This window comes from Propithecus coquereli, unplaced genomic scaffold (assembly GCF_000956105.1).
Source record: "Propithecus coquereli isolate 6110/MARCELLA unplaced genomic scaffold, Pcoq_1.0 Scaffold133, whole genome shotgun sequence".
In the NCBI taxonomy this organism is placed as follows: Eukaryota; Metazoa; Chordata; class Mammalia; order Primates; family Indriidae; genus Propithecus; species Propithecus coquereli.
Genome location: NW_012137525.1, coordinates 1,502,145 through 1,510,878, shown reverse-complemented (window position 1 = coordinate 1,510,878; position 8,734 = coordinate 1,502,145). Strand labels below are relative to the sequence as shown.

General features: G+C 34.7%; 1 protein-coding gene across 1 annotated transcript in view; it reads right to left on the bottom strand.

Moving 5' to 3' along the window:
• PHF14 (PHD finger protein 14) overlaps positions 1 to 8,734 on the bottom strand; it is a 106,782-nt gene that overhangs the window by 42,260 nt on the left and 55,788 nt on the right. Inside the window, exon 9 of the mRNA XM_012638736.1 lies at positions 1,272 to 1,483. Within this exon, the coding sequence (XP_012494190.1) occupies positions 1,272 to 1,483 (212 nt within the window). The remainder of the gene's footprint in view (positions 1 to 1,271; positions 1,484 to 8,734) is intronic.

The following is an 8,734-nucleotide window of genomic DNA, read 5'->3' as shown; positions in this document are numbered from 1 at the left end:
GGAGTGAACAAACTACCTACAGAATGGGAGAAAATATTTGCATGCTATATATCCAATAAAAGGCTAATAACCAGAATCTACAAAGAACTCAAGGAATTCTGCAAGAAAACATCAAATAACTCCATTAAAAAGTGGGCAAAAGAAAGGAACAGAAGCTTTTCAAAAAAAGATAGACTAATGGCCAATAAACACATAAAAAAAAAATGTTTAACATCTCTAATCATCAGGGAAAGGCAAATCAAAACCACAATGAGATATCACCTAACTACAGTGAGAATGGCTTTTATCCAAAAGTCCCAAAACAACAGATGCTGGCATGGATGCAGAGAGAAAAGAACACTTATACACTGTTGGTGGGACTGCAAATTAGTATACTCTCTATGGAAAGCAGTCTGGAGATACTTCAAAGAACTAAAAGTAGACCTACCATTTGATTCAGCAATCTCACTATTGGGTATTTATGCAAAGGGAAAAAAGAACCTTTATTAAAAAGACACTTGCACTGTAATGTTTATAGCAGCACAATTCACAATTTCAAAGATGTGGAAACAGCTCAAGTGCCCTATCAGTACATGAGTGGATTGATAAAATGTGGTATATGTATACCATGGAGTACTATTCAGCCATAAAAAAAAATGGTGAACTAATACCTTTTGTAACAACTTGGATGAAATTGGAGACCATCATTCTAAGTGAAGTATCATAAGAATGGAAAAGAAAATACCACATGTACTCACTATTAAATTGGAAGTAATAGATCAACACTCAAGTGCACATATGGTAGTAAAATTCAACAGAATTCAAGCAGGTGGTTTGGGGGAGGGGATGAGTAAATTCACTCCTAATGGGTACAATGCACACTATCTGAGTGATGGACACACTTATAATTTTGACTCAAACTGTAGAAAGCAATTCATGTAACTAAAACATTTATACTGCCATCATATTCTGAAATTTAAAAAAGAAAAAAGTGAAGAGATACTAACAGATACTGAAGATAGGGTAATGATTTTACTTAGAGAAAAACAGAGCAAGGTTACCCAAGTACAATTTCAGATTCTTGCATATAATATGTTGACATTTTAATGCTTTAAAACACCTTAGATTATCTTTACCTGTCAGATTGCCCTATAAAAATGTTAGCACACTTCCAAACATCTGACTAGCTTTAAGACCGACAAAACTCATAGATATTTACTCTTAAAATTTTAGAACAGTGATCTCAGTAGAGACTTTAAGAATAGATTTTAAAATTTCTTTAATTATTTTACCTGTTATAGGATATAACAAAGTCATGAGAAGTCTTATGAACGTATTCACCAACGATGGATTTATATAAACGTACCTCTTCTGCTGCTGCCTCTGAAAGCAAACCTTCCTTCTGGGCACAGGTTACATGGAAATAGGCTCTGCACATCCCTGCATCACAGCTAATGCAAACCCCAGTTCTAGCAAAGCGAGGGTCTTCACAAAAGCTACATTCCTACAATAAAATAACAGAAAAATTCTCTGAGAAAAATGTTTCCAGAACAAAGACTGCATTCCCATAAAAAGCATCCACTAAATATTTAAAATGCTAAAGAAATACAAATAGTGAAACAACTGTGTACCAATACAAACAATAATTGCAAGCAAGACAAGAGTTTATGTGAAAAAGGTAATTCTCTATATGGTTCCAATAAACCAAAATTCCATTAACATTATTATAATGATAACGAATAACAATACAATCATAATTAATATTATTTGAGGACTTAGTATGTGCTAGATACTATTCTAAGCACTTTACACAGAGAGATGGTCCCAATCAATAGTGATTTGACTTAAAATTTTTCAACTTTACAATGGTGTAAAAACAATATGCATTCAGTAGAAACCATACTTCAAGTATCCATACAACCATTGTTTTTCACTTTCAGTATAGTATACAAAAAACTACATGAGATAGTCAACACTTTATTATAAAACAGGCTTTGTGCTACATGATTTTGTCCAATGTAACGTAAGTGTTCTGAGCACGTTTACACTAAGCTAGGCTAAGCGATGATGTTCTTCAGTAGGTTAGGTGAATTAAATAAATTTCAACTCATGAAATTATCAACTTATGATGGATTTATCAGGACTAACCCCATCATAAATTGAGGACCGTCTGTCTAAATATATGCAATCAATTAACATTCACAACTACTATGTAGAAGAAGTACTGTAATTATTCCCATTTTATAGATGAGAAGATTGAAGTGAAGATGAATTAAGAAACCCGCTTTAAAAAAAACAAAGAAAGAAAATGGAAGTCAGGCTTCAAACCAGGACAATCTTCTTTTAAAGCCCACCATTAAGCTATACTAACTCTTAAACAATATCATATTGCCTAGAAAATGAAAGGAAATAAGTAAGAGACCAGAGAAAATCCAACAAAAAATCTAGGCATTGCAACCTAGAAATCATGCACTTTTAAAAATACCTTTAAGAGAACTAAAAGTAATTTTAGATTTAAAAAAAAAGGAACTGGTGAAATTGGTAGTGACATACAATACAGCCAATTATTTACAGTCTTTCTGTATAAAAAGGGAAAAATTGTAAAACCAGAAGTATGAACTGTTGAAAACACCCAAAATCCTGTCATCAAATATTTTTATCACTTTAACTGTATTAACAAAAGAGGAGAGAAAAAAAAAAAAGCTGGTCTCAAAATATAAACTGTTCTGATAACAGAAATCTTCATAAAAGAAAAACCTGTTAAATTGTGAAACACTGCCAGTGGATAACAGAAGAATTATTTAGTTTATTCTAAGTAAATGACATACAAAAGAAACAAGTAAAAAGGAAAATAAAAAAGTTTTAATAGATATTAAACTACTATTTTAATGTTGCAATAGTTAGTGACTATCTAGTGGGTAGGCAGCACCAGACAGGACATCAGAAATGAATAAAACTAGTAAGAACAAGACTCTGAGTACAGATGTGAAAACACTCCCAAATCCTGACATTCTACTGCCTAGCTAATAATCTTTTTCCAATAACAGTAGAACATGTATGGTATAAAGTACTGGCAAATAGCAATACAAACATGAGACCGAGAAAGAAAGACAGAAAGACTATGAGTATGAGACAGAGAGGATGAGGAGGGGTGGAGAGAGAGGGAGAAATTAAACTATTTAAAGGATTTCAACACCACGGAGAGACAAATTTTGGGATAATTCCCCAAGTGGGAAATTTCAAGTAATCTGATGAAATTGAGCAAGGGATTTCAGAGTGAATACAAGGAAAAATTTCCTGACAACAGAGTTTTATGAGACAGTAAAACAATCTATCAAAGAAAATAACATCTTTTTCAATTGCCTGAATCATTTAAAATGCTAGTGAACTAGTCAACAGAGAACACAGGGTAGAAGGCAATTCAGATGAGAAAATGGGTACACAGTGTGGTCTAGAAGACTGTCCCAGTTTTAATCAACATTATATTTGACTTCACAGATGAGTTACACTGAGAATACATAATTTTCAACTACTTTTGCCAATCATGTTTTGTCAAAGCAAAATAAGCATGAGGCCATTAGCCTGGAGTTGTTTTTATACCCAGAAACATTATACAAGCAAACTGAAACTGAACTTAGAAAAACTTTGCAATTAAAGAAAAAGAACCTTCAGCCAACCACAACTAGCCATTAGATATGCAACTGCAACTAGATACTTTTACCCACAGCTGTAGCCAATTAAGTAAATTCCTTACTTTGGTTTCACATTCAGCCTATAAAAGCCGAGTGCATACGCTGCTAAACCAGAGCTCTGTAAACCTTTTCGAGTTTTGAGTGCTGCCTGATTAATCTTTTAATGCTGAAATATACTCTGTTAAATTTACAAGCATACCTTGGAGATATTTCAGGTTTAGTTCCAAACCATTGAATAAAGGAAATATCCTAATAAAGGAAGTCACATGAATTTTTGGGTTTCCAAGTGCATATAAAAGTTAGGTTTAAACTACACTATACTCTATTAAGTGTGCAATAGCATTATGTCTAAAAAAACAATCTACGTATCCTAAATAAAAAAATACTTTATTCCTAAAAAATCCTAATGATCACCTGAGCCTTCAGCAACTCATATTTGCTGCTCGAGGGTCTAGCCTTGATGTTGATGGCTGCTGTCTGATCATGGTGGTAGCTGCTGAAGCTTGGGATGGCCAAGGCAATTTCTTAAAATAAGACAACAATGAAGTTTGCCACATTGATTGTTTCTTCCTTTCACAAAAGATTTCTCTGTAGTATATGACACTGACAGCATTTTACCCACAGAACTTCCTTCAAAATAGAGTCAATCCTCTTAAACCCTGCTGTTGCTTTACCAACTAAGGTTATACAATATTCTAAATACTTTGTTGTCATTTCATTCAACAATGTTCACAGCATCTTCACCAGGAGTAGATTCCATCAAGAAACCACTTTCTCTGCTCAACCATAAGCAACAACCCATCCTTTCAAGTTTTACCATGAGATTGTAGCCATTCAGTCACATCTTCAGGCTCCACTTCCAATACCAGCTCTCTCGCTATGCTACCATATCTGCAGTGACTTCCTCCACTCAAGTCTTAAACCCCTCAAAGTCACCCATGAGGGCTAGAATCAAATTCTTCCAAACTCCTGTCAATGTAAACATTTTGACCTCCTCCCATGAATCAAGAATATTCCTACTGGCATTTAATATGGTAAATTCTTTCTAGAAAGTCTTCAATTCTCTTTTCCCAGATCCATCTAGAAGAATCACTATCTATGGCAGCTATAGCCTCACAAAATGCATTTTTTAAATAATAAGACTTGAAAGTCAAAATTACTCCTTGATCCATGGGCAGCATAATGGATGTTGTGTTAGCAGGCATGAAAACAACATAAATTTCCTTGTACAACATTAATTTCCTTGTTCTTCTCCATCAGAGATCTTGGGTGAGCACGTGCACTGTAAATGAGCAGTAATATTTTGAAAGGAATCTTTTGTTCTGAGCAGTACGTCTCAAGAGTGGGCTTAAAATATCCAGCAAAACATGCTGTAAACTGATCTGCTGCCATCCAAGCTTTGTTGTTTCATTTATAGAGCACAGGCAGAGTACATTTAGCATAATTCTTAAAGGCTCTAATATTTTCAAAATGGCAAATGAGCACTGGATTCAACTTAAGGTCACCAGCCGCATTCGTCCTTAAGAGTCAGCCTGTCCTCTGAAAGTCCTAGATAGCATCAGATAGCATCTTCTTCCAATATACTATACGGCTGTTTCACCTACGCTGAAAATCTGTTGAGTGTAGCCACCTTCATCTTTTATCTTAGCTATTCTGGATAACTTGCTGCCCCTTATACATCAATACTGTACATCACCTTGCACTTTTATGTTATAGAGGTGGCTTCTTTCCTTAAACCTCATGAACCAACCAACGCCAGCTTGAAACTTTTCTTCCACAGCTTCCTCACCTCTCTCAGACTCAGAATTAAACAGAGTTAGGGTCTTGCTCTACATAAGGCTTTGGCTTAAGGGAATGTTGTGACTGGTTTGATCTTCTATCTAGACCACTAAAATCTTCTCCGTATCAACAATAAAGCTGTTTCTCTTTCTTATCATTCATGTGTTCAATGGAGTAGCACTTCTTATTTCCTTCAAGAACTTTCCTTTGCATTCACAAATTGGCTGTTTGGCACCAGAGCCCTAGCTTTCAGCCTGTCTCATCTTCACACATGCCTTCCTCATAAAGTTTAATCATTTCTAGCTTTTGATTTAATGTAGGATGTGTGACTCTTCTTTTCACTGGAACACTTAAAGACCATTGTAGGATTATTAATTGGCCTCATTTTAATATTGTTGTGTCTCAAGGACTAGGGAGGCCCAAGGAGAGGGAAAGAGATGGGAACAGTCAGTTCGTGGAGCAGTCAAAACATATACAACATTTATCAATTAAGTTTGAAGTCCTATATGGGCATGGTTCATGGTGTCCCAAAACAAGAGATCCCTATGCTGGCACTGAGTAAAATTAATTAAAAAGAAAAAAAAAAAAAGATCCCTGGATCACAGATCACCATAGCAGATATAATAATGATGAAAAGATTTGAAATATTGCAAGGATTACCCAAATGTGACAAAGACACAAATTAAGCACATGCAGTTAGAAAAATGGTGCCTACAGACTTGCCTGACACAGGGTTGCCATAAATCTTCAATTTGTACAAAATGCAATATCTGTAAAGCTCAATAAAGTGAAGTGCATTAAAACAAGGTATGCCTGTAGTTTTTAACAGTTTTAGTGTCAGCCTGGGATCTGAAGGAGACCTCTAGTGTTCCCCAGGAACAACGAGTGACTAAGCGAAGGTACCGTGGGAGCCAATTGTACTTGTTGTTCTCTTATTAGTAATTCGAGGTTGTGGGTGAGTTCTTCTCAGATTCAAGCTCTGCAAACTTGCATTTTTGAGCTCTTGGACTTTGAGCATTTCTTTAACCAGACTGGGATCAGAATTGAATTGGCTCCAATAAGTAACTGTACTGGATCCAGTTAGAGGCCTCAGAGACCTTCTAAAATGGGTTCCCCTGAATCTAATGAGTCTGGGACTTCACGTTCTAGGACACAAGTTAATTTTATGTATAAATATTATAGGCCCCGAATCTGTGTATTAAAAAATGGGTTAACCTTACTAAGGACAACTTGTAATTATAGTGGCCACAATAGGGAAGTTTTAATCTTGACAAAATTGTTCACTTATGAGGTGCATCAGAAAAGGACAGACTCAAAATGCTTCAAAAACAATGAGATGTTTTTGATTGGTACACAGAGTCATCTAGATTAAACAAATCAAAAATTTCCTCTCTAGAAGATTCTCTATAAAAGGCAAATGAAAAATCGCAAAAGTCTTTTTAAATAAATACCAGTTAGTTCAAGAATAGCAGTAAGACAAAAAAACCATGTATTTAATTTTTTAGGGTTCTTGCCTTCATGATGATTGCCTAACTTATATATACTGTATAAATGCTAACAGGGAAATAACTTGCTGATGGCTAGCCTTGTTTATTGCTATAATAAATAAGCTTAAAAACAGCTTCCCAAATCGTTTTAGTGATTTACCCCTTGGAGTTTTGCTAGGTTTAATTAAATGATGACTATTCATTGAATACCTAGATCATTTCCAAATAAGATAAAATACTGAAACATTAATTGCTGAACATAAGTATATCCATATTTGGCTTATTATTACAAAGAAATTAAAGATATTTGGGTCTGTTAGTAAACATGTCCTACGCCAGCAGTCCTCAACCTTTTTGGCACCAGGGACGAGTTTCATGGAAGACAATTTTTCCACAGACTGGGGGTTGGGGGGTATGGGGTCATGGGTGGGAGAGTGCAGAGTTCAGGTGGTGATGTGCAGCCTGGTTCCTAACAGGCCATGGACTGGTACCGGGCAGCGGCCCAGGTGTTGGCGACCACAGTGAAAAATTATATTATGAGGAAGCACATGCTTCTAGAAATTATGAAATCGTGTTAAGCTACAGAATGCTGGTATGTGACAGACAATTCACAATTTATTACTTTCTAAGTTTCATTAGAAATTAAAAGTTATCAAAAGTTAAGAATTCTACCTAATATATGATGACTAAAACTAGAAATAAGAGAAACAACTCCGTATGAGAAAAAAGTAAGATGTGTTTTGGTAAGAAAATCTATGAGGTATGAGAATTGTGTTTTTGTAATGGATGTGTTATATTAAGGAAATTAACTTTTGTCCTAGAGTGAAATGATTGGTTGCTCACAATGAGAAAAGGAGAAAACTGTAAGACAAAAACTGAATGGGTATAAGAAAGTCATAGAGGCTTTGTGTAAAAGGAATCTTGCAAAAGAATTTTATGTGTGATCAAGCTAAGATTCGAAGGGACTTTTAGTTTTTTAACTTGAGCATTAATATTAAAAATATGCAAATACACAACTAGAAAATGGTCTATTAAAACAAGGGTTTCTTAGAGAACTGGCCTGCTCTTAGTAAGAAATTGTAAAAGGTTTTTCGTACTTTCTCCTTTTAAGTAATCCAACGAGGAAACAAAGACTTCGTTTCTTATCAAAATAATTTCCTATTTATCATGCTATTTTTTACCAGGTCTTTGATTACTTAAGAAAACTGAATTCTCTCTATTAAAAGAGCTAAGGTTTTTCCTACAACTATATAACTTTCTGTATTTGCCTATAAAATCTTTTGTAACTTTTGATAACTAAATATTATTTCACAGGGACATGTGATTCTATTTAATCAGGTGTTTTAAAACTTTTGACATTTTTTACAACTTCCCAAAATCAAATTCAAAATTAAGTTATTTTGACCTTGAACCAACTTTGGGATGTCCCAGAGGACCCCTGGGATATCCCCCAAAATGTGTTCTCTCTCCTTATAAAGAGAGAGACATAAAACTCATTTGGCTGATTAGACATGTTAAATTTGCATGGGAAGCACTGTCAAGTAAGAAATGATGTTTAACCTTATTTGAGATTTTTTAATTGCTTCTGGATTTATACTTACTGTAAAATGTGTGCCCACTGAAAAGTACTTAAGCTATTCTCTCCTAAGCTCTGTGCTTAGGAATTATGAGGCTACTATCATAAAAGAAAGAAGGAAAGAAGTTAACTTCTACTTGCAGTAACAGTGGACTTAGATAATTTTTCTAATGTTTCCAACTAGACAATCTGGACAAATTATTATTACTTTTTTAACTATA